This window comes from Trichechus manatus, unplaced genomic scaffold (genome assembly GCF_000243295.1).
Source record: "Trichechus manatus latirostris isolate Lorelei unplaced genomic scaffold, TriManLat1.0 scaffold00092, whole genome shotgun sequence".
NCBI classification, from domain to species: domain Eukaryota; kingdom Metazoa; phylum Chordata; class Mammalia; order Sirenia; family Trichechidae; genus Trichechus; species Trichechus manatus.
In genome coordinates, this window is record NW_004444028.1 from 5,060,852 (window position 1) to 5,087,626 (window position 26,775).

The 26,775-nt window shown below is 44.2% G+C and overlaps 1 protein-coding gene across 1 annotated transcript in view; it reads left to right on the forward strand.

Moving 5' to 3' along the window:
* The window catches only part of ETV5 (ETS variant transcription factor 5), a 59,987-nt gene extending 49,558 nt beyond the window's left edge, over window positions 1-10,429 (forward strand). Inside the window, exons 10-13 of the mRNA XM_004382254.2 lie at window positions 1,864-1,932; window positions 2,100-2,269; window positions 6,534-6,635; window positions 9,374-10,429. Of these exons, the coding sequence (XP_004382311.1) occupies window positions 1,864-1,932; window positions 2,100-2,269; window positions 6,534-6,635; window positions 9,374-9,595 (563 nt within the window). The 3' untranslated portion in view covers window positions 9,596-10,429. The remainder of the gene's footprint in view (window positions 1-1,863; window positions 1,933-2,099; window positions 2,270-6,533; window positions 6,636-9,373) is intronic.
* Window positions 10,430-26,775: the final 16,346 nt, after the last annotated feature.

Sequence of the window (26,775 nt, forward strand, 5' to 3'; positions counted from 1 at the left end):
GTACCAGGAGCTACCCTTAGCGCTCTGTGTATTAACTCATTTAATTTTCACAACAGCCCTATAAGTTAGGAATTATTACCATCCCCAGTTTGCCACCAAAAAACCAAACTTGTTGCCGTCGAGTCAATTCCGACTCATAGCGGCCCTAGAGGACAGAGCAGAACTGCCCCATAGGGTTTCCAAGGAGCAGCTGACGGATTTGAACTGCCGACCTTTTGGTTAGCAGCCGAGCTCTTAACCACTGCACCACCAGGGCTCCTCCACAGTTTTCAGATGAGATTAATTAACGTGTTCACCGTCACCCAGCTCCTGGAGGCCTGCACTCACACTTCCATGCTGCACCACATTTCATTTCTTTCTCTTCCTAGTCTGCTGTCTGTCTCCTCTAGCAGGGATGTAAGCTCCGTGAGAACAAGGTCTGGCTCTGTATTCCCCTTGCTATCTCCTTCTAGCACAGTGCCTAGCATAAATATTTACTGGATTAAATAATAAATAAATGCCAATAAAATATACTACTCTCGATATAGTTAAGCAACAAAGAGAGAAATAGTGCCTGGGGCTGAGGAAACCAAAAGGGTAAAACAAACCTCAAAACGATATCCATGTCCTCCAAGCTGGGCAGTGCTTCTGCCAGTCCCAGGCCTTGGTGCTGGGCGTGCCAAGAAGCTACTTGGTCTGGGCTGATTGTGAAGAAAGAAAGAACAACTGATTATTTCTTGGCGCCTTTACCCATGGGATTATTCAAGTCACAGCGAATCCCTCTCAAAGGCCGAGAAAAGCTCTTCATTGCAGAGCATCATTCCCTGCCTGTCCCCACTGTCCCTGCTGCATAACTGACATGCACACACCTGTACTGCACAGCCAGGTGTATTGCCCAGAGACCCAAGCACAGGGAAGCTTTGTTTATCAGGCAGGAGCTCATGGGCCTTTCTTCCGAGAAGTACATTGATAGAGGAGTGCACTGGAGTCCCCACACCTCTGAAATGGGCTAGACCACGGGAAAGGATGTGTTCCCGTTAAGGCTGTCTGGTAACTGGCTTTGATTTGAACCACTGATCTTGTCCGTGTGCCTGGTGACATGGCAGTCAGCGCTGAATGTGTGTTGAGGGTTTATAGATTGAGAGTGTTGAGTTGTCCTTCCTTTTCCTAAACCCTGTAGCTCTTTGCTCTACCTTCCTTTCATTTCCACTTACGTGTGTCGTTGGACCAGTCAGTTCCCCTTTCTTGACCTCTGTTTTGTTATCTATAAAATGAAGACATTTTATTGCTAGAGTCTCTCGAGTTTCCCCCACTGTGTCTGTGGTAATACCACCTCCAACTTGCTCTTAAACCTCCTGCTCTTAGCAATGCTTCACCGGCCCCAAGTCTTTATTCATTCTGGCAACATTCTCTATAGTTCAAGTTCTTTCATAATTGGATGAGGTATGTGAGTAGTCTGGACAAGTTATAGGAAAGGTTGAAATTAATATTAGCTAAAAGGAAAATGGTGGGACTATGTACAGATCAGCCAAATCCATCCACTAGGACAACTGAAATAGATGAGATGTCTTTTCAGATATAAAGGCTTAGTCACAGCAACGCTGATCCATGTAGATCTCATAAGCAAGATGTGAAGGTACTTAGCTGTCTTAGCTCTAACCACAGGAATTGATGCTGCTGTGGACCGAGGCTCAGGTGACTGTCACACCGTGAGCACCTAAGTCATTTTGAAGTCCTTGAAAATTCATTCTGGCATAGATACAGCAGTAGGGCTTAGGGCCTGCAATGGTAGAATACCACTGTCATCCTTAAATCCATAGTTTTAATACAGCACAGATAGAATTTGTTAAGCAACATGGTCTTTCTTTTTTAATTCTCCTTCAGGTTTTTCATATGAAAAAGATCCCCGGTTGTACTTCGACGACACTTGTGTGGTGCCTGAGAGACTGGAAGGTAAGTAGCCCCGTTTTGTTGCTAAGCTGGAGAGTTAAAGATGTCAGAGCACCTCCATCAGTCTTGCCAAGTTAAATGATTGAATCGGCATTCACAACTCCTTTTTGCCCCAATTACCTGAGAAACTTGGGACTGAAGTATTGCATGTGTGTCTTTGCCCCCAACAGGCAAAGTCAAACAGGAGCCCACGATGTATCGAGAGGGGCCCCCTTACCAGAGGCGAGGTTCCCTACAGCTGTGGCAGTTCCTGGTCACCCTTCTCGATGACCCAGCCAATGCCCACTTCATTGCCTGGACAGGCCGAGGCATGGAGTTCAAGCTGATAGAACCTGAGGAGGTAAAGCCCTGGGTGTTGGACTCAGGAGATTTTTGAGATGATAAAGATGATGGTGGTGGTTGTTCAGATATCCCTTGAGACTTTTTACTGTGTTAACTATGCTCTCATTTGCATTCTGGCCTAGTCAGTGACTTGGCAGTACCCTTCCTGTCAATAGGACAGTTTACACTATATGGACAAGCAGGCCTTCTCCCCTGTAGAATACGTAAGAAGTATTTGTAACACTTCTGCAGAATCCAGGGAGAGAGGCTATGAATACAGCTTACATCCAAACAGGGTGGCTTTCTCTCTTGGAACGCCTTTTTCAAACGGTATTTTGGTGATACAGACTAGCTTTGGCCTCAGCCCTCATAGGTCGTAGCCTATATCTGAAGCTACGTGAACATGTTAGGTGATATTTTGGTAAGATATTACAGGCTGCAGCTACCACACCGATTGTCTCAAATGGCTCTAACCCGGAGAAATGAGATTCTGAGAGGTTGGTCAATCTCATGAGCTTACATCATTTAAAGTGTGCTACGTGGCATCACAATAGCTCAGAGATGACACAAACCTCCATTATTTTGTTAATAGGAAAAACAAAAAAGGATTGTTACTGTCGGTTTGCCCAAAACTATTGGCAGGAAAGCCTATGGAGAACCAATATCACTTCTTCAGTGGAGAAGATATACCATAGAATCCCTTTCCTGAACATCACAGAACAAAGTAAATTAAATTAGGTTCTTGGTTTAGCACATCTAAATGGGCTGATTTTTTAGTTTTTATTTGATTTATAGTTTAGATAGATTATGAAGAAATAACTGCCCTGAGAAACTGACATATGCTTCTTTTGGTAACATGTACTTAGACATCGTATATTAAACCAGCAGAGCAAAAGGTATCGTTGAGTTGGGTGTGACTGAAATGAGAACAACGCACTCGGAAGGCGTTTGAGGAAGAACAGCAGTCTTAGATGTTCAATTAAGTCCAGGCTTGCTCTAGCACACCGAGGGGATAAGTGGGCATGGGGGTTGGCAGCAAGAGGTAACAACCTGGCTCTTGGTTTGGAAGAAGGAAACAGGCTAAGAGTTAAGATGGGAAAAGGAGGACAATGTATGGATTGGAAACTTAAGAGGAATCCTGATGGGCAGGAGAATAAGGACGGCTTATTAAAGGCAGTTGTGAAAGAGGATATGTGTATGGTAGTCCCTGTCTTGAATCATTCATGAACGTGGAAATATGTCAGCATCTCATATGTAAACAGTGTCTGTTAAGGCTCCGTCTGCCTTCGAAGCCAGAGTTTGGTATCATTGTTTTTCTAAGCATTTCTTTCGCACCCAGTCATGTAGCAGTAGAGCCCTCTAGCCCACGTCGGCCCTTTCCTCTCACTTCCTTTCCTAATAACGTGGTCTGGTTTAGATGAGGCTTGGGGAAAGCATGTCCGAGGCTTTCTGAAAGTAGGTCTGTCGTGTGGGTAGCCCTTACTGATATCTCGTTTCACAAACAAGAGCTTTTATTACTTTATTGCCGCCGCCTCGGGCCTAAGCACAGGCTGTACAGCTGCAGGTAAACCTGGTTATGACCCTTTGTAAAGCTGTTATTGAATCTTCTGCTTTCCTACCAGTGGTAAAGAAAATGATGAACAGATGGCAAAGGGCCCCGGCTTTCTTACTTAATAAAGAAACTCACATTAATTCAGAATGCTCATAAATGCCTAGCAGCCGAGTCCGGTGAGAGGCCTGCAGTGACCTTGAGCCTCCCTGTGCTGATTGGGCAGCTTTGTTTCTTCAGGAAGTGCTTCTTTCCACCCCAACTTGCGTCCCAAGCATTCCATCTGCTCTGACCATTCCCTTCCCTTAAGCCAGGACCGTTCCGTTCCACATGCGCGCTTTGACCTCGAATACATGGTTGTGGAGTCTTTCCCCTACTGCTCCTTGTACAACTCTGGGGTCCCTACCTACCCCTGTTAATCTCAGGAAGATACCAGCCCCTCGAAAACACTCTAAGCTTAGAGTCGTCATGTGGGGCGCTTGAAGGGTGAAGCGGAGGAGGAAGCTGTTTGGGACGTAATTGTAGGCAGCTGTGTGGCTGAATAGTGCACTCTGGGTAATTATCCATAATATCCATTACACTGTGCATGGAAATTGTGGTTTTAGAACTGCGTTTTGGCAGGCCCCCTAATCAAATGTCTTTTGATAGTCATCCAGCTTAGCACCCTCTCAATTATGACTGACTCGGCTTTAATCTGGAGCCATTTTAACTGTGAATCTGCATTAATGAATATTTTGGGGGTAGGGTTGTTTGTTGAACATGTGGCAGATAACTGATGCCATGGGGAGGTTTAAAAGGATGGGCTGCTCGCGAGAGCTGCTCTCTGCGCTCCCTGTAAAGGGGAGGAAGAGAGATGTGTGTGGTTTAACCCCTTCAGCCTCAGTCCTTGGATGTGTGCTATTACAGTAACTAATGAGAAAGATGAAAAGAAAGAGCAGTAACAAGCTCTTGCCTGCCTCCCACCCCCCAAAAAAGGGGACAGCCCTCATTTCCAGCTGCTGCGGAGCTGTGCCGCATCACGCCATACTGTAGAAGGCGCAGCCCTGGAGAGGGCTACGGACTCAGAGGACTTTGGCGCCAGAGGATGAGTCAGTCACTATGGCTACCAGAGCAACTTGAAAATCTGTGCATATGCAAAACCACTGTCCAGCTAGCTGCCGCATATGCAAGTGAGCGCAAAAAAGGGTCACGACTGAAGTTGAGAATATTCCAGAGTTGTTCTCCACCATGGCGCAGAGTAAAACGAGGGAGGCGGGGTTTCCTTTCAAGTTCCCTGCGTCACTTGTGGCTGATAGCCATTAAAGTACAGTCTCATGGAGTGGACTTGCTTTTCAGCCATGAGGAAGGGCAGGTATCGACTGCTTTAACAGATTTCCCTTCTTACTACTGTTTTCCGTTGGTAGCAGGATTTGTTTTGTTTTGTACATTTTGCCCTTCTGGCTAGTTTGAAGGTAGAGTGGAATGGGTGCCTTATGGCGAAAGGGGAGGCCTGGGGGATCGTGGGTCCCACGGAGGCATGAAGCTAACGGATGGAAATTGAGGGGTGTTTTTGCAAGGCAGAGATGAATCCTGGCTATTGGATTATTGTAACGTGATCAGGACAGATCTATTCTTCCTCACTGACTATTTCTGGTATTTATTAAGGTGATTTTAGAGTCCTGAATTCAGGAGATGTTCCTTTTTTTCCGCCCAAATACTTTAAGTGAAGTGCTGCTTTAGGATCCACTTGTCCTCTGGCAGTCTCCCCACTTCCTGCTGCATGTTTAACATTTGGTTTTTAAAAGATCAAAAGAAAGTAGTTATTGTGTTTTTAAAAAAAGAAGTTTCCAAAACATCCCTAAAATGTTCAAAACATGGCTCCTGACTTGCATACATCTGAAGACCTCGGAGGAGACTCGCATTTCCAAAGTTGTTCTTCTCCTTCCTTGACGGTCGTCCTTATATGTAGGATTTTTGATGTTGAGATACTTGAGGACAGAAATTGCTTGGCTGCTCTGATAATCGGCTAACCCTACTAGGAAGTTTTCCTGCGACAAGATTTCTCGGCCCAAAGCTCCAATTACATCTCCCCATCACTGCACCTCAGGTGGGCTGGGCTGGATATTAGGCACTTCAGAACTGTTTGGGAAGCCCTGTTAATTTTTCATTAAGTGGATAATGGTGCTACGTGCTTTAGTGTCCATTCTGCAAGTCTGCTGGGAGCAGGGGATTGGATGGCAGCAGGCTGAAGTGATCTGATCCCCCCTTACTCCAAAAGCTGCAATAAGTAAACATCTCCCAGCCCCTCTCCAATCTTATTAGAATTGAACTTTTGCTCTGCTCACCCATTAGCAACTCACTAGCGAGTTTCTAATGTTCCAGGAATGACCATTCTAATTATTCCTTATTGACTGCTACAGAAACCATAGCACTTAATGGCAACATGCTAATGGGCTATGGGTATTGGTCAATAATTCATATGTGAAGAAACAGGAGAGAGCCTGCTTCCTCTGGGACGTTAGCCAAGCCCTCCGCAATCTTAAAGTGCTGGGATTCTTCTGCCTCTAGGTCTCACCCCCTAGCGGTTGTAACTGCATCATCACCTTTGCTGAATGCTTGGTCTTGAGAGAATTAAGCCCTTTGCCTTCCAGGTCAGGGAAACGGGACATTGACCAAAGCCCAGTCAATGGGACTCAGAGCAAACCACGAGGCAGGAAATGTGTTTCCATCGCTCTCTGCTTTCCCGTCTCTTCAGGTTGCTCGGCGTTGGGGCATCCAGAAGAACCGGCCAGCCATGAACTACGACAAGCTCAGCCGTTCTCTACGTTACTATTATGAGAAGGGCATCATGCAGAAGGTGGGGCATTTGGAAGACACACTTAGGCCACCCTGGCCACTTTCAAAGAAAATGTCTAGAGAATCTGTAATAAGACCGTTTAAAATGGTGGGGGAGAATGTTAGCCTCGAAAGTCATTCTGTGATAGGGAAAAACAATCCAGGGAAAATAAACTTAAGGTCCAACAAGGCGTTGGGGGGTCTTTAAAGCTCTTGGATGCTGGTGTGGAACACACAGTAGGAGCGTTAGGCTCCTCTGCTTTAGTTCCACTGTCTCTAATTACAAAGATGTCCAGAAGAGGAGGCCAACCATTGTGTCCAGAAAGGAGCACATGAATGAATCAGCTCGAAAGTCTCCACTCCCACAGAGCTTGGTTGAAGTCTTTAGTTGTTAAAACACCTAGACCTTCAAATCTGTTGGTTTGATACGCTCAAAAGTGTTAGAGGAATAGGAAAACCTGATTTCTCTTTCAAAACCTATAGGAACTGGAACTTGAGTTAAAAACCCAAAGTTTATAAATTGGTGGAGGCCTGGTGGCTCAGTGGTTAAGAGCCATAGCTGCTAACCAAAAGGTTAGCAGTTCAAATCCACCAGCCAGTCCTTAGAAACCCTATGGGGCAGTTCTTCTCTGTCCTGTAGGGTCACTATGAGCCACAATCAACTCGATGGCAACAGGTTTTGGTTTAATAAATTGGCAGCAGAGTCAATGGATAGCAGAATGCTCTTTGCTGAGTAGAGGATGAAGTATATTTTGAGGAAGCCAGACACAAAATCGTTATTGAGTTAGGTGGTGAGAGATCACCGTCTTAAAATCCCATGTACAGACAGAAGATGGGAATTGCAAATCTTTGGTTGGTCTTCCTTAGCCACCAAATTTTATACTGTGCTTTTCTCCAGAATCTAGCGTTTTATATATTTCAGCAGTCTACGTGGTAGTAACCAACAAGGTATATTTGGCTGAAGCCTTGTGGACAGTGTTCCTGAGAGTTTGTCCTCACTGGAGCTGGGTCCATCTTTGTCATAGGCACATGATACTGTGACCCCATAGTCCCCTGGCTACCTTAAAATCTTAAAGAGCTTTCCATGGAGGAAAGCCTTCTAGACTTTTTAGCATGGCATTCTCCCCAGTCTTAATGTGTATTTGTTTTACCAAAGAATAAATGTTATATACATGTATGTTATCAAGCATGCTAGAAAATGGAAAGAGGGGAAAAACACCCACCTATTCAATTACCATCGTATTTAAGAGCTGGAACCCTGGTGGTGCCGTGGTTAAGAGCTTGATTGCTCACCAAAAGCTCAACAGTTCAAATCCACCAGCTGCTCCTTGGGAACCCTATGAGGCAGTTCTACTCGGTCCTACAGGGTCACTATGAGATGGAATCAACTCGACGGTGACCGGTTTGGTTTTGGTTTTGGTTTATTTAAGAACTAGAACATTCCAGTGCCCTCTTTCGCTGGCCAGCCCCTCCATGGACATGTCACCTTTTCATTCCTTCCAGAGTCACAAGTCCCCAGGCTTCTGGTTTAGTAGTATTCCCACTGTGCCCTCCTGCCCTGCTTTTCCACACACACAGACTGACTTTCGGTGGTCGGGAGCCGGGGATTTAAGATAAAACTATGGTTTCAAAAAAATCAAATAAGGATGGTTGATGGTATACCTCTGCCACCCTCTCTTAAGACTTCCTTTGATGGGGTACCAATCATGTGGTTTTATACATGCAGTCCCCAGTTCCTCGGTGTTGGAGTTCCAAGGAACAGCCATGTTCTGGTGGCTGGACATAGAAGTGTCACCATAAGAGAAATGTGTAGACCCACTGGGATGATGGAACTGTTCCCGTATAACCATCACTGTTAGCGCACACCTCTTAAAGTCCAGATTTGGAAAGAAAGCCTTATTTCTTCAATTAAGAAAAATTTAATCACAACAGAATAATTACGTATCATTGGGCTTTGGTTTCCCAGGACTGAAGGGCAGGATTAAATTCAACAATTCAAATTTTTGAATCTAAAATGTGTATTTTGTTGGTAATTACGGCCACGTTCCCTTGCATTACCTCACCAAAGCCAGTCATTGCGTTTGATTTTGAGAGGTACATGCCCTTGTGTACTGTCACTAAACGGCCAGCAAAGAGTGAGTGATCCCGTTGGCCTGGGTGGCTCATCAGCTACACCATCAGGCCCTTGAATAATCAAGACCTTTTTGGTTCTGATAATATTAAGGTGCATAAAATTCATATAAAGGCAGTTATCAGTTATCTTCCTTCAGTGTGAAGGAAGCATGGATTGAGTAATTTAAAACTGCAGGTCAGCCAAAAAGCAACTCTGTTTGGCTTTGAAACGTACTTGAAATTTCCACATCGGCTCGCTAATCAAACTCCTAACACGTCTAAGTAACAGCCATACTGTGAAGACGAGACTCCCACTCCCCGTAACACCAAGCCGTCAGCCTCAGCGTGACCGTTCGGAGACCGAAAGGGAGGGTTTTCTTTTTAAAAAGCCTGTCTAGTGTGAATTGGAATTTCAAACATCTTCTCTTTCAACTGCTGAGCTGTGGTGTCAGCAAAACACTTGGCAGGTAATAGGTCCCCAAGATTTAGCCAAATAAATCCGAATGACTTGGCTAATCAGCTAGCTAATGAGCTTCCTTTGGTCCCTGGGTCCCTGAGAGCTTGGTGACTTGCAAATATCTCGTTATTCTTCCCCTGATGGCCGTGCCCTGTCCCAGCTGGGTCTTAAAGGTGCGTTTTATCTCTCAGGTGGCAGGCGAACGGTATGTCTACAAATTTGTCTGTGACCCGGATGCCCTTTTCTCCATGGCCTTCCCTGACAATCAGCGTCCGTTTCTGAAGGCAGAGTCCGAGTGCCACCTCAACGAGGAGGATACCCTGCCACTGACCCACTTTGAAGACAACCCCGCTTACCTCCTGGACATGGATCGCTGCGGCAGCCTCCCCTACGCTGAAGGCTTTGCTTACTAAGCTTCTGAGTGGCTGAGCAGCCAAACCCTAGAGCTAGCAGTTCCCGTTCAGGCAAACGAGGGCAGTGATTTTGTTTGTGTTTTTGGCAGTTCCCAAAGCTTGCCCTTTGAGGATTATCTGGAGAGCCTGAGCCATTTCTGGACGGGCACCCTTAAAGACAGACACCTTGGCTAGGGAGTGGGAACAGGGAGGGCAGAAAACCACCAAGGGGAAGAGGCGGCTGCCTCCGCTCTGATGCCGACGAGGTTTCTGGGTAGAGATTGAAATAGAGCCTCCTTACCATGGACAATATATGCAAAGCAATACCTTCTTCAGGTTAGTACCCACAAACCGGGAGGGAGTGTGACCATCTTCGCTGATCACGGACTACTAAATGCCTTTACACGGAGGGGCTCTGATTTGCACCATGCATGGAAACATCACAAACCCACAGAAGAGTAGCTAGGCTAAGCTGGGGAGGCTCAAGCCGTGAAGGGTTAAAAATACATCTTGGAATTCGGAGCTCAACCTGAAACGTGTCTCCTTGGTCTAGAAGGAAGATAGGAAAGTCAGAACAGCTGTTACCCACCCCGTGATTCTCAAATAATAAACCATCACTGTTCTCGGGAACCTTCTGGCCACGTGGTCACCGAGTCGAGCCAGCCCCCTTTCTCTTCCCAGTCACGTGGCTGTGTATGGATGGCTTTAATCTTAGGAGAAGGGCGGTTAACACTTCGGACAGTATTTTGTTTTGCTTTGATTTGGGGGATGTTTTCTTTTGGTGGTTGTTTTGGGGAAAAAAACAAACAGTTTATAAACTGATTTTTGTAGTTTTGGTATTTAAAGCAAAAAAAATAAACAACAAACCTTTTGGTAACTATGCACTGCGTCCCTTAGACGGGACCGTGCTGACTTACGAAGACACTGCAGCTTGAAAGGGGCTTTGCCCAGGCCGTCCCCGGAGCCATGTAGAAGCCCGCTTGTTGCCGCTTTGTGCTTTCTGCACCAGTCTGACGGAACATTTACACCTGAGTTGTACATTTTTGAAGTGTGCAGGGCAGCCTGGACACCCAGCTTTGATTCTATGTGTACAGTTCCCCGTGTTCATGCCCTCTCTGGAAAGCATGTGTACATAATACATGTCATGTCCATTCGAAACCTAGCCACCTGGTGGGAACCCTAGGGACACTTGTCTGGGCATGACTGATGACAATTGCCATTTCATCAGTTTGCTTTGTTTGCCTTTTCCTTTCCGTCTTGGACTTTAAACCCTGCATATGATTCAATAGGGTTTGAGACTTGCGTGTGGCACGGACAGGCACCACAGTGCTAGCCTTTTAGCTTCCTGCCACCCTTTTCCTTTTAAAAAGTTTATTCTGATTGCTGTATTATACTGAAAACGTTTTCAGCAACCAAGCTAATGCTATGTGAAAGCTGAGCTCCGAGCAGAGGAGAAGTTACTAGGAGGTGGTAACACCTTGCCCCGGCTCCGCCGGTGTAATTCCGTGCCCCCCGTGCCACTGAGCATGTTAACAATGACTGTGCTGTTCTTCACACGTGAAGGTGACCGTGCTGACTTGGTGAGCGGAGGACACAGCCTTGGGGTTGGTTTTCTATAAATGGAGCTCTCCGTGGTCTCCACAAGTCTCCTCTGACCCACAGCGCATTTGTGCAGTGGTGCAAGGGCGAAGGGGCGCGTTTGATAGCTACGGAAACGTAAGGTTTCCCTTTATTGGAAGCTAATTGGCCCCCAAAGGTATTGAACCTATAGCTTGGGCCTTAATTAGCATTGTGCTCTAATCAAAGGACTCTTTCCAGACCATATTTATAGCTTTCTAACCTACATAGTCTATACATAGAAGCATATTTTACCCCCAGCTGACTGGAGATTTATTTGTTGTAAATGCTGTATAGGATTTGTTTTTCCTTTCTTTACTTATCCTGGTTTGGGTTTTTTTTTTCTTCTTCTTTTTTTTGGGTGGATTTATGCTGTCTTCTAAAGTATGCAAATAATCCTGTGTTGCCTGAGCTCTGCCTCCCCTGCTGTGACCACGTGGCCTGAGCTGCCACAGGAGGGACAGAGGATGGCAGCACCACCGTCGCATCCCCATCGGACTCATGCACCTCTGGGTGGTTTTATTTGGGTTTTGGGGTTTTGTTTTTTGGCTTCTTTTCCAGAGTGTGGGAAGTCTACAGTGCAGAGAGGCTTTACCTTGCCAGTTGATTTGAAATCCTTTCCCTGCGCAGGACCGTGTGCATCCTGCCAAGCTGCGTTATATTCTGTACTGTGTACAATAAAGAAGTTTGCTCTCCGTCTACCAAGCGCCTGCAGCCTGCCTCTTTCTTTCCCTCAGGGCTTTCGTTTAAAGCCAGCAAAAAGCACCTGGCTTCCCACCTGGCTTCTTGTTTCTGGCTGGCTGCCTGTCTCTCTTAACTATTTAGGGGTGAAGGGTAGTTGAGGGAATTAGTACCTGGAAATTGAAGTGCACAGCTCCTTGTACGGTCTCACCTCTTGAACTCTGACTTAAAATTTAATCCCAAGAGGCAGGAGGTAAAGAGAGGGCTCCTTCCTCACCCATGACTAAGCCAGCCCCTTGAGCCCATCTGCTCATCGACTTTGGTGACCAGTTTTTAAAGAAGCATGGCTCCCGTCCAGGCTCTGAGCTGTAAGAAAAGATGACTAACTAGTCTAGGGCTTTGCGTCCCAGAATTATCCCAGCCGAACCGGTTAGAACGTAATAAGACCTTTCATTTCCTAATTGTTTTCCCCCAACAAGTTCTGATCTTAACAAGTAAAAATCTTACCAGGGGCTAATCCCTCAAAAAAAAAAAACCACCTTAGGGAGGTTTTGCCTGTTGTTTTTTCCAGCCATACAGCAATAAAAATCTTTCCTCCAAGTCTGTCTATTTCTCGTGGGTCTGTATCACTCGGGAAATGGGTGGAAGAAAGTCAAGTTGGCAGCGCTGTGTTGCGTATTCATGCCTTTTAGTGTTCTTATTTCACCCCTTCTCTGCACCTTTAATTTGGGCTTTTCAAGACTTCTGTTACAGTAGGGAAGTAAGCAGAGCCTTCTTTCTAGCCGAGAACAGAGGGGCTTTCTGTACGTTTATCTGCTATCTTTCTTCCACTGTTTTACAAGCCCATAAGTGCAGAAACATCCGAGACTGAATCCGAGCACAGCCGCCTGAATCGGGGCTTGTGAAGAATGAATGGCCGGCACAGAAGCCCAGGAGCTTGGACGGTGTAAGAAAAGGCCCTTGGGGAGAGGAGCCAGGGGGTGGGGGACAAAGCGCCTCTGCCTCTCAGCTTCACCGTGATAAGGCATTGCAATCAGCTCCCCATTATTCGCGGGCTCATTATCCAGCCCGGGCCCAGACCCAGATGGTTAACCTGATGTGGATAGGTCACCGAACACACTGCCACCCTTCTAGTGTTGGGCGCCTGGATAAGGAAGCCCAGAAGATGTGAAGTTTACCCTTCATCAGGATCCCCTTTCATGAGCCAAACCAGGGAAACAATGCTTATTCAGTTGTTAGATGACAAAGAGGTAGTGTGAAGGCAAAAGAATGTGGTTTTGAGAGTCAGAGTATGTGCAGAATCTAAATTCTAATGCAGCTGGGACCAATGTAAACTAATGTGGAAGTAAACCGCTAATGGGCCCTGCCGGTCGGAAAGCTTGGAGAGATACCCCACTGCGCCGTGGTGCAGGCGGCTGGAGCTCAGCGTGGCCTCTGAAACACAGTGAAAGGACAGAAGCGCAGAAAACAATAGGTTCTAACACAAATATGTAATGTAAGTATTAGTTCTAGTCAGCTTAAGTGTATTGTACTTGAAATAGGGGTGTGGGGACGGCACATAGGCAAGATACTGTGTCCTTTTGCTCCCAGCAAATACACTGGTGTCCCATTCACGAGGGGCCCCTTGAATGACCAGCCTTTCCTTAGCTCCTTCAGTTCGGGAGCTGGCTCTCCATCCAGGCCTGAGTTTGTTGACCCTGGCAGTGAACCACAGATAGCTAACCTTTGGATAGCACTTTACAGAGCCTTTCTTCATCCCCATTATCTTTTTGGCAGCCTTTCTTAAATGGCAACACTTTGTTGAAATTGAATCTGAAAATTCTCATGGCTGTTAGCCTCCAAAATTACTTTCTTCTTGGAATGTTCCCAGTGGCTACTGTGGAAAGAGGGCCAGACACTGGGAGGCAGGACACTGGGCTCCAGCCCCAGCTCTGTGGTTGATTGGATTTAACTAGATGGTCACAGAGAATCATTCTAGCCCTAACCTCCTAGGTCAGTGAGGGCACCGTTGAACTGTTGCCACCCGTATCTCTCAGGAGGTAAGGGAGAAAGAAAGGGTTTCCCTGGAAGCTTAGGGTGTGTGTGTGGGTGGGTGTGTGCGTGTTTTAATGGTTATAAACTTCAATATCTAGGAAACTTAGAGGACAGTGAGTTTATGTTAATGAGGGAGGAACAACTCGGAAGAAGAGGGTGAGAATGGTTGCACAACTCGAAGAAGGTAATCAATGTCTTTGGATTGTAGAAATTGTGGAATTAGTGTTATGTTCTGCTGTGTATACTCTCAACAACAACAGAATAAATTATAAAAACAAGAACATCAATATCGAGTCACCACCTTTCATCAAGCCCCGAAGAGTGCTCAGTCCCACCATTAAAAGCATGTTTTTTTCGTTTGCCAGGCACTGCTGGATGCTGAATATAAATGATTCAAGGTGGCGGTTCCAAACTAAAGCCCTGTTCATGGCGCTGTAATACATGCAGAGCCTGGTGGTGCAGTGGTTAAGAGCTCAGCTGCTAACCAAAAGGTCACCAGTTTGAATCCGCTAGCCGCTCCTTGGAAACCCTATGGGGCAGTTATACTCTATCCTATAAGGTCGCTATGAGTTGGAATCGACTCGACGGCAATGAGTTTGTTTTCTGTTTTTTTGTTTTTTGTTTTGCTTTGCTTTTTTATAAGACACGTGATGAGCTCTTAAATGTTTAAATGCTCTACTCTCAGCTCTTACTTAAACGCTATTCACACCATCTTAGAATCTTACCACATTGCAGTCCAAGGCTCTAGGATTTTCTCTTCTAATGCCCTCATGTTTAATGTCCCTCCCAAACGTACCCCAATTCCCAGCTAAAATTGATCTTAAGGGCTCATAGGTGGACTCGTGACCCCAAGGAGCTCCATCATCCTATTGGAAACTTTTTCTACTTTCATCTGGAAATGCAAAGATGACCGACTGGCTCGCTTGGATCCCACTAAAGGAAAACCCTTCGTCAAGGACTCGGGTGCAAACCGTTCATTTGAGGGTGATGCTAGAAAGCATAAATGAGGAAGGGAGAAAAGGGGTAGGGGGACAGAAACACTGGCTGCATAAACGAGCAGAAGGAGCAATAGGGGCTTGATCCTGGTGGGGACCCTCAGGCTTACCATGTGACACTCACTTCACAGTCACCCCACCGGAGGCTTAGGAGGTTGGGGTATTGGTCTACCAACTCCTGCCTATTGCTTGAAGGTTGTCTTCAGAGGTGTTGACTCTTCAGTGTTCTTCATAATCAGGAAGAAAGGAAAGGGTAGATGCAGGCCTCAGTGTGTGGGAACTGTTTGCAGATGCCGTAAACTCAGGTGGGCTGAGGGGACGTGGAGCAGGCGTCAGGGGAGTCCGCTGAACTCACCTCTAATGGTTAGCTGGCACCCAGATGATCGTGTTGTCTTCATAATTATGCTAGGTGAGCCTTCGCTTCCATCATTAAGTTAACAAACATATATCAGGCATCTATTATGTGTAAATTTAAAAAAAAAAAAAAGCCATTGCTGGTCGATTCTGACTCATAGTGGCCCTGTAGGACAGAGTGGAACTGCCCCATAGGGTTTCTAAGGAGCAACTGGAGGATTTGAACTGCTGACCTTTTGGTTAGCAGCCGAGTTATTAACTGCTGTGCCACCAAGGCTCCCTATTGTGTGTAAAACACTGTACTGGGGGGGGGGGGTTAAACAGTGAATTCCACACTCCCTTTAAGTATTTTACAGCCTAGTGGGGGAATCATTTGTATACAGGAAACTAGAATACAAGGTAAGACAATTAGTTGAAGGGAAAAACAGTTTTTATCCCCGCTCCCAAGGATCTTACATTTCTGAAGGGTGAAGAGCAAAATAGAAATGCTAGTGTATGTTAAACCAGTTGCTGACTAGTCAGTTCTAACTCATGGCAACCTCATGTACAACACAACCACCTATGTGTAAAACTGTGCTCTGTACGGTTTTTGAGGTATGATTTTTCAGATCTCCAGGCCTTTCTTGCGAGGAGCCTCTGGGTGGATTCGAACTTCTAGCATTTCGGTTAGCAACTGAGGGCGTTAACCATCTGCACCACCCAAGGACTGCTTAGTGTATGTTAGATGGTGTTAACTACCATGGAGAAAAATAAAGAGGGTCAGGAGACAATGAGGGATGGGGATAGGGATTTTAAACAGGTCAGGAAAGGCATCATAGTTGAGCAAAGACTTGAAAGAAAGAAGAAAGTAGCCAGATGGAGAACTGAGAGAAAAGCTTGCCAAGCAGAAGGAAGAGCAAGTGCAAATGCGGTAGAATCCAGTAATCCAATATGGCGACTCAGCAGTTACGTTTTATAAGGGGAGAACAAAGGATATGAAGCACATTACTTGACGGGTATTTACGAACTTAGGTAATCAAAAGACATTACTTGATTGGTAGTAGGTCATTATAAGGCAGGGCTTCCTGTGGTGGGAACCTGTAAGGCAGGACTTCCCGTAATGGATGCTCATAAGGTGATTGGCTAAAAAGGATATACTTATCTTTCTTAGATTGGTTACCCAAACCCAATTGCTGTCAAGCAGATTCTGACTCATAGTGAACCTACAGGACAAAGGAGAACTGCCCTACAGGGTTTCCAAAGAGTAGCTGGTAGATTTGAACTGCCAACCTTTTGGTTAGCAGCCGAGCCCTTGACCGCTGCACTACCAGGGATTACAGTGTGGCAATGACAAGGGGATATGGGGGGAAGGTTGCAGTGTAGTTATGTCATCATTGCCGGACAGTCCTCCCTTAGGGGAGTCACAGTGTAGTTACATCATCATTACCAGACATTCCTCTCTTCGAAACAGCAGGGAAGGTGGCTGCTGCTAGGGTGAAAACAGAACCAGCAACTAAGGAATCACACCCAAACCTCAAGCCAGCCATTTCAGATCTTATCGGATACCTCAATTTTTTTTAAATTCCCTTACACAGGAGTCAATTATGGCTCCAGGTTTTTTTGACATGAGCACAAGAAAGGTTGAATTTGTCGTTTACTGACACGGAGAAGACTGCAGAAAGAACAACTTGGGGTAGGGTGGGTGGAAGAAAAGGAGTTCTGTTTTGGACTCATAAAGTTTGGGTTGCTTATTAGAAATCCAAATGGAAATGTCGATTTGGATACACAAGTCTGGAGTTCAGGGGAGAGACACAGGCTGGAGATGGAAAATTAGGACCCACCGCTGTGTAAGAGAGTATTTAAAGCTGAGACTGGATGAGATCGTCAAGGGAATAAGAACAGTTATAGAAAAATTGCAAGGACTGACTCTGTTGCTGTTAGGTGCCGTCGAGTCGGTTTCGACTCATAGTGACCCCGTGCACAACAGAACAAAACACCGCCTGGTCCTGCCCCAGCTTCACAACTGGTGTTACGTTGGAGCCCATTGTTGATGGAGCCTCGGGCACTCCAGTATTAAGAGGTTGGGTGTCCTAGGGTAAAATCACCGCAAAGTTATAGTAAAGCAAAAAGAAAGGTTTTATTCGGCATATGTTCCAAGAGGCAAAAATGGAAAATGGACAAGCATGCTACCAGAGCCATGCCTGTCTGAGTCCGAGGAACATTATAGAATCATCAGTATGTATTAACATTACAAATAGGTAAAATCATTGAAAGCTTCACCTTTCCACAGACTGGCTAAAAACTGCTCAATCACTGTGCTTCTACATTTTGAATGGTCTTTCTTAATCATCATTGGTACAGGTTTCAGTAATGACACTCAGGAGGGTCTTCATTGGTCCAACAAGTCTTACTGTTTACTAATCCCTAATAATAAAAAGATAAGAGTGGAGGCTATGTGGGTCTTTTGTGCTCTGTTTATGATTTATTTATGTGAAAGTTTCCCTAAAAGATGTTTTCCAAGATTGTCCTAGCTATTGTTTTTATACCTCAGGGCCAAGTTGATGTGTCCTTAAGAGCCCTTATGAGACCAACTCCGGCTGGGTCACGTTCTTTATGCTCAATAACAGGGAATAATGGCTCCAGTTTTAATCTCCTAGATCAGGAAGGTGAAGAGGAAGCAGAAAAGGAGACTGAAAATGTGGCCAGTGAAGTAGGAATAACCGGGAGAATGTTTCCAGGAAGAAGGAGAGACCAACCATGTCAGAAGCTTTTGAGGTGTCAGGTAGGGTGAGGACTAGGACTTAACCATTGGATTAGCAACATGGAGGTCACGGATGACTTGATAGAGCCGGTTCCATGGGGTGATAGAAGTACTAGACAGGACTAATCAATACTGTTGTTGTTGTTGTTAGGTGCTTTTGAGTCGGTTCCAACTTATAGCGACCCTATGTACAACAGAACAAAACGTTGCCCGATCCTGCACCACCCTCACAATCTTTGCTATGCTTGAGCCCATTGTTGCAGCCACTGTGTCAATCCATCTCGTTGAGGGTCTTCCTCTTTTTCGCTCACCTTCCACTTTACCAAGCATGATGTCCTTCTCCAGGGACTGATCCCTCCCTCCAAAGTATAGAACGCTTCTAAGGAACATTCTGGCTGTACTTCTTCCAAGACAGATTTGTTCATTCTTCTGGCAGTCCATAGTATATTCAATATTCTTCACCAACACTATAATTCAAATGCATCAATTCTTCTTCGGTCTTCCCTATTCATTGTCCAGCTTTCACATGCATATGAGCTGATTTAAAATATCACGGCTTGGGTCAGGTACATCTTAGTCCTCAAAGTGACATCTTTGCTTTTTAACACTTTAAAGAGGTCTTTTGCAGCCCATTTGCCCAATGCAATACATCGTCTGATTTCTTGACTGCTGCTTCCCTAGGTGTTGATTGTGGACCCAAGTAAAATGAAATCCTTGACAACTTCAATTATTTTCTCATTTTATCACGATGTTGCTAACTGGTCCAGTTGTGAGGATTTTTGTTTTCTTTATGTTGAGGCGTAATCCATCCTGAAGGCTGTAGTCTTTGATCTTCATCAGTGAATGATACCCATTAGAGTGGCTAAAATAGAAAAGAATAACACCACCAAATGTTGATGAGGATACAATGCTGTGGGAGACCAAAATGGGGCAATCACTTTGAAAAAATTGTTTGGCAATTTCTTATAAAGGTAAACATACATGTACCTTATGACCCAGCAATTCCAATCTAATGTATTTACCCAAGAGAGATATAAACCTATGTTCACAAAATGACCTGCGTAAGAATCTTGATAGCCGTTTTATTCACAATAGCCACTAAAAACAATCCAAACATCCATAACAGAAGATCAGATAAATAAGTCATTATATCCATAAAACAAAATACTACTCGGCAATAAAAAATAATCATCTACCGATAAGCGCAGCACCATGGATGAATCTCAAAAACACGTTAAGAGAAATAGAAGAAAGAGGACAGGAGAAGAGGAGGAGGAGGAAGCAGAAGAAGAAGGAGAAGACATCAATGCATCAGTTCTTCTTCCATCTTCCTTATTCGTTGTCCAGCTTTCACATGCCGATGAAGTGATTTCAAATATCATGGTTTGGGTCAGGTACACCTTAGTCCTCAAAGCGACATCTTTGTTTTTAACACTTCAAAGAGGTCTTTAAATGCTGATTCCATTTATATGAAATTCTAGAATAGACAAAAGAAATCTATGATGACAGAAATCAGAAAATGGTAGCAGGGGATGGGTGGGCAGGAAAGGGTTGGAAAGGGGCAGAGGGAATATTCTCGGGTGATGGAAATCTTCTATGTCTTGTTTTGGGTGGTTGTTACATGGGTGTATATGTTTGTCAAAACTCGTTGAATGGAACACCTGAAGTCTGTGCATTTTATTTTATGTTAATTATACCTCCAAAAAATATGTATAGCCATTTCTTGGGATAAAACCAAAATCCTTCACTTGGCCTTACTAGGTGAGTCCCTGCCTATCTCTTTGGCCTCATCTCGCACCATTCTGTCTTTGCTTTCAATGTTCCAGCACTCCTAGCCTTCTACTATTGTCTTAGCTGTACCTTGCTCCCTCCCACTCCAGCCTTGACACACACTGTTCCCTGGACCTGAAATGTTACCCCACCTCGGAGTCCATCTCCACCCTCAAAGCAGCTTGTTCAAGGGTCTCCAAGGGAAAACCTTATCTGGCTGTCCTGATTTGCTCTCGTCTCCCATGATATACTCTTTCAGTTCCCATTATCTTTTTTTCATCGCGCTTCTTACAATTCTTAATTATTCATTTATGTGCAAGATTAGTTGACTGTCCTCCGCCAGTAAACTGTAAGCTCCATGAAGACAAGGTCATGTCTATTTTGATAACTGCTTTATCCTCAAAGCAGAGTAGGTGCTTAAGAAATGTCTGTTAAGTCGGCATTGACTCAACAGCAATGGGTTTGGTTTTTTGGTGTTTATTCCATGAGCGAATATAGTAATGAACATCCTTATTCATTTATGATTTTCAGTATAAATTCTTAGAAGATGAACTGCTTTCTCAAAGCCTAGACACATTTTTAAGCTATTTATATGGACTTCAAATAGTCCTCTAGAAATTACTGTATTAGTTTGTACCTGAATCAGTAGAAGACTGCCTGGGTCTTCAACTTTTGTCTATCCAAACCAAACCAAACCTGTTGCCGTCCAGTCGATTACCCTATAGGACAGAGTAGAACTACCCCATAGGGTTTCCAAGGAGGGGCTGGTGGATTCGAACTGCCAGCCTTTTAGTTAGCAGCCGAACTCTTAACCACTGTGCCACCAGGGCTCCTTTGTCTATACCAGGTATTATTTATATTTATACCTATATTGGAGCCTTGGTGATGCAGTGGTTAAGTGATTATTTGCCATTCATTTCTTTTTTATTTATTCAGATGGTATTTACTGAGTACCTATTATGTACCATATACCAAGCTTGATGCTGAGAATACACGGTTGAATTAGACCAGTAGCTTTCACATTTTTTTGCTCATAATACCCTCTGAAAGAATTTTGGAAAGCTAGGTACCCCAGCACTATTCTAAGTTGACATTTACTATTTTCCATCACAATATTAAAAGTTGAAAACAATACAATCTCTAATTCATTGTAAATTCTGACATTTTAAAATAAAATTATTCCAATTTAACAATGGATTCTATATACGCTAGCTTCCCTGGGTACCACCTCCTCCCAGGTGGTTTTGTAGCAGAGCACCTTCAAAAGCTTTCCCTGGCATCCTAGAGGGTAGATTTCTAGCAAGTTCCACCAGCAAAGCACCGCAGTGATTTCTCTGGCCTTCACTGAGCCACGGCTGTGTCGTCTATAACAAGGTCTAGATCTTAGCTCTCAGGGAGAGGGAGGACGGGGAGGAAGGAGGAGGGAGGAGGGAAGGGGTCTTCCTGCACTCTACCTCATCCCTAGAGGGGAGTGTCTGTTCTTTATTTCTGCTATTCCTTTACTTCTTAATTGACAATCCCTTGTTACTCTAATCCCCTGTAATAGGTAATAATTCTTCATATTAAACTTTCCCTATTCAAATAACTTTGTGGTTTCTCTCTCCTGATTGGATCCAGATAGATACAGGGTCATGTTACTTCGTTCTGGATAGTTAAAGGTAAGTAGAAATGATGTGTGCTATTTCTGGGCCAGAGATTTTAAGAGAGCAGGCGTGCCTCTTCCACGGGCTCTTCCGATTGGATGTAGATTATGACAAGACCCAGAGGGCTGGCAGAGCCTCAAGATGGAAGGAGTCTGGGTCTCTGATTCACCCCAAACAGGAGACTACCTGCCAATTAAGAAATAAACTTCTACTATATTTGAACCGGAGTCCCTGGTGTTGCCAGCTGTTAACATGCTTGGCTACTAACTGAAAGGCAGGAGATTCAAGTCTACCCAGAGACACCTCAGAAGAAAGACCTGGTGATCTACTTCCAAACAAATCAGCCATTGAAAACCCTATGGAGCACAGTTCTACTCTGACACACATGAGAGCAATCATGAGTCAGAATTGACTCGATCGCAGCTGGTGGTGGTGGTGGTAATATTTGAACCATCACATGTTTGGGTCTGTTGGTAAAAGCAGTTTCACCTATTCTAATACACTGTGTTCAATTAAACCAGTACTTAGGGATAGGAGGAGTTGTGTGTGTGTGTGTGTGTGTGTCTAATAGAAATGCCATTCCATTCTTAGAAGTTACGTGCCAAAGTTCACATACTGATTTGTAAAAATGGCGTGTTGGCCAAAGTCCTCATCTAACTTCACAAAGGGGAGGAGAGAGAATCAAGTTCAGCAGCAGCCCAAGGCTGATTCCTATGAGGTGGAGGTCAGACATACCTCCTCTCTCCAACCTTTTTACCAATTCTGACATCAGCCGGCCCTCCCACGGCTTTCTCTACTATTCTTCTGTGTTCGATAATTTGTTACAATGGCCACACAGAACTCAAAGATCATACTCACAATTATGGGATTTATTAGGGAAGGATCAGGTTCAATTCAGGACCAGGAACAACTCAGGATAAAGTTCTTTGGTCAGGACAACTTCTTGGCTGTGTCCAAAGGCAGCCCTCTCTCGTGGCTTCTCAGCCCCCAGGCCCCTTGGCCTCTCGGTCTGGCCTCTTACCTGTTCAGGCAAGTGTTACAAAGCTCTTTAGCTCCATCAGTAAGTGCCTGGAGGCACCTCACTCTGCCAGTAAGCATTGGCCCGAAGGCATTCAGCTCTCTCACTTTGTGGGTCAGCGAACCTAGCTCAGCAAGAGCTCATAGGCACCCCACTCTGCCAGGAAGCTTTCTACCTGAAGGAACTCAGCTCTCTCGTTGAGCACACGCGCACTGTCTCTCTCATACACCCACTGTAGCTGCTCATTCTGTGGACCAGGGAGCCTACTGTGCCATCTTGTGCTGGTCTCCTGGTTCTGCTGCTGCTGTTTCTCTGCCATGCTTGTCGTTGTTTCTCACCCTCTTGCTCCATCTCCAATGTTGTAGCTCTCTCTGTCTCCTGGATCTAAGAGGTTCTCAGCACAGGACCCTAAGTCCAAAGCACACACCCTACTCCTGGTTCTTCTTCTTGATAATAGTGAGCTCTCCTCTTTCCACCTGTGGGATGGCTCATTTTAAGCCTAGGAGGTTGGTAAAACTGACCAATCCCCTCATTAGGGTTCCATACACCTTATTTGCATTTTTGGCAAGCTGTCCAATCCCCTTGGTGGGCCGCAAGCACCTTATTTGCATAGTCCCACCCAATCATTTTGTAGAAGTCACAAGACCATGAATGGCTAGAAGGGCCATATTAAGTAATTCACTGCACTGCATAATCTTTCATCAGAAATTATTCTTAATGATTTATCATTTGACAACTCTATTAGGTCCTCCTTCAATTTTGTTGAAAATAAAAGAATTGTAAACAACTTACCTTGCAAAAGAATTTGTGACAGTCACTGGAATCTATTCATTTTCTCAATTTCTGAGAAATATACCAAAAAGCTTTACCAAGACTTAGCTACCAAATGACTTTACATCATTGGTTCTCGAAGTGTAGATCCTAGTAAGCAGCATCAGTATCACCTGGGAACTTGTTAAAAATGCAAATTCTTGGGACCCGTCTCCAAACCAAACCCGCGGCCATCGAGTCGATTGCAACTCATAGTGATCCTATATGACAGAGTAGAACTGCCCCATAAGGTTTCCAAGGTTGTAAATCCTTACAGAAGCAGATTGCCACATCTTTCTCCCATGGAGCGGCTAGTGGATTCGAACTGCTAACCTTTTGGTTAGCAGCCCAACGCTTAACCACTGTGCCCCTACGGCTCCAGGATCCACCTCAGACCTACTGATTTAGAAAATGTGGGGGCAGAGCCCAGCAATCACAGCCATCCAAGTGATTCTGATACCTACTCAAATTTGTGAGCCACTAATCCACATTATGGAGCCCTGGTGGCACGGTGGAAACCCTGGTGGCATAGTGATTAAGAGTTCGACTGCTAACCAAAAGTCTGGCAGTTCAAATCCACCACGTGGTCCTTGGAAACCCTGTCCTATAGGGTCGCTATGAGTCGGAATCCACTTGACAGAAATGAGTTCTGGTTTTTTTTATTTTTTTAAATCTAATTATACCTGTAACTCTTTCATCAAGAGGAGCTTTATTTACTCTGATAGATTCCAAAGGGCTCGAAAATTGAAAGAGTAATTTCCACATACCATTCATTAGCATTAGTTATCTCTTGCTGCAGAAAAATACTCCCACAATGGTGGTGGAATAATTTGGAAGTGGGTGGTTGCACAACATGATGGACGTAATCGATGTCACTGAATTGTACATGTAAAAAATGTTGAATTGGCAAATGTTTTGTTATATTTATTTTTACCAAAATAAAATAAAAAATTGAGACCAAAAAATAAATTAAGTATAAAATATATATTACCACAAACGTAGTAGACTAAAACAACACACATTTATTATTTCACAGTCTCTGTGGGTCAGGAGTCCCAGTCACAGCTGAATTCTGCTTCAGGGACTCACAAGGCTGCAATCAAGGTGTCAGCCAGGGTACTGATCTCATCTGAGGCACAACTGGGGAGGATCTACTTCTAAACTCACGTGGTTGCTGGCAGCATCCACTTCCTGGCTGGCTGTAGCTGGAGGCCACACTCAGCTCTTTGCCACATGGGTCTTCCCACCATGGACACTTGCATCCTCAAAGCCAGCAAGGGAGAGAGTCTCTCCTGCCCAAATGGGTGTTACCATCTTACACAACGTGATCACATACACATAAGCTCATACATCCCATCACCTTTGCTATTATCTATTGATTAGAAATAAGTCCCGGGTCCCATCCACACTCAAGGCCCTTTTAAACATGACACCAAACACAGCAGTCATGAAGGATAATATCCAAAAAATCGGACCCTTCCAGGAAGTAGGGACCATGGGGTCATCTTAAAACCTATCTGCCACATCACCCAATATTTTTGTCTAAATGCCTTTGTGTTATCACATGCTTTAAATATATTTTAAAACTCAAAGATTCCATTTAGACCATGCACTAATAAATATTCTGGAAAATATTTACCAGAAGATATTTTTTGGCAGAACTGGACCTCATTGTCAAACCAATCAGCCAAATCAGACTTACTTTCTGTCACAAAAAGTCTGGTGTCATTTTTCAATTCAAATAACTGTGTTCATATACATTTTAAGAAGTAGTATAAAAAACCTGGAATAACACATTTTGCAATGCATATTGTGAGAAAGAATACTAAAAGCAATCAGGTCGTGGTTACACTGATGCAGATCTAATATAATTAATCACATTCAAGTTACCAGAATAAGATGATAATGGTATTCCTCATTATTTTATAATTATCCAGTGTGAAGGGTGGCTAGATTTATCAATTATTATTGATGTGATGAGTATGACTACAGGCGAGGTACTCCTTCAGTAAATGTGTGTCCGGGTGAGTACTGAACGCTGGTGTACAGCTGTTGAGAATAACGAAATAAAAGAATGCATAAAAAGTCCAAAATAGCTCCATTAATTTCATTAGACATATGTTTATATTTCCCACATAGTTAATGAAAAAGAAAGGTATACACTGCTAAAACTAATTCGTCCAGCAGCAAGCATGTAATTTTATTTTTTGCTAATAGGAGGTAGAAAATCTCATTATCAGCTGAAATAAGATGAGTATTGACTATAATGATAATACACATTTCACAATATGATTTGATAAAATGGGTTTTAACTATTCAATTGAACGAGGCACACTAAATTTGAAAAAGCACATGAGATTTTTATATAGCATATATTTCGTGTGCTTCTATGAAGAACACTTTTTGCAAATTTGTTGATTTTTTACTTCATATCTGTATAAAGTTGAAAGAATAGTATAATGGACATACGTAAACACTTTGCTTAAATTCATCTATCCTTCTATCTATACACTTTTTAATGAACTTCAGCTCCTCGGTACAAGTAACTTCTCCAAGCCTACTGTCTAGTAGACAGTAGCTGGACTTGTCTGACATTTTCTCTATCTTGGATTCAGGTTAAACATTTTTGGCAGGAATACTACTTAAGTGCTATTTTGTACTTCCTGTCACATCACCTCAGAAGGCACGTCATGTCAACTGGTCCCACTATTAGTGAGGCAGAGCTTGATCATTTGGTTAAGGAGGTGGTGCCAGTTATGTTATAAAAGTACCTTTTCCCCGATGCAATTCACAAGTAACCTGTTCCCCAGCTAAACTTCACCCGATGGTTTACATAATCCTCTGATGATCTTGCCTGAATCAAATTACACATTGGTGGTTGCCCAATGTTGATTATCCAGTATGTCTTGAAAGGTTAGTAGATCCAGAAAACTTTGCAGGTACATTGAAAAGAATTAACATCCCTAATCTGCACTGCTTCAGTTTTTAGAGGGGTGACTCCTTCCAGTTAGTGAGAGCAACTAGGGATGAGTATCGAGGATAGCTGAAAATAATTCCTTTCTTTCCTAGGCCATGCTCCTTAGAAGCAGAGCCTTAGGTGGGGATATTTGCTCAAGTGATTTACTGGGGAGTGCTCTCAGAAGGGAATCCCTGGGGAGTGCAAATGGTTTATGTGTTCAGCTGCTAACAGAGAGGTTGGAGTTTAAGTACCCAGAGGTTCCTCAGAAGAGAGGTCTTGCAATCTACTTCAAAAAAACTCAGCCACTGAAAACCCTATGAAGCACAATTCTACTCTGACATACGTGGGGTTACCATGAGTTGGAGTCAACTAGGCGGCAACTGGTTTGGTTTGGTTTTGGCTCCCAGAAGAGAGGAAAGAAAGGCAGTAGGACAGGGTAAGGAAGAAAAGCTAAGCAAGAATTTTCTGGAACACAAAGTTAATCCCACCTTCAGACAATAAGAATGGCCTTTAGTACTCCATGCCAGTCAGCCATGGGGAGAGTCTGGGGATGCCCAGAGGACATAGCCTTTATGGAGAG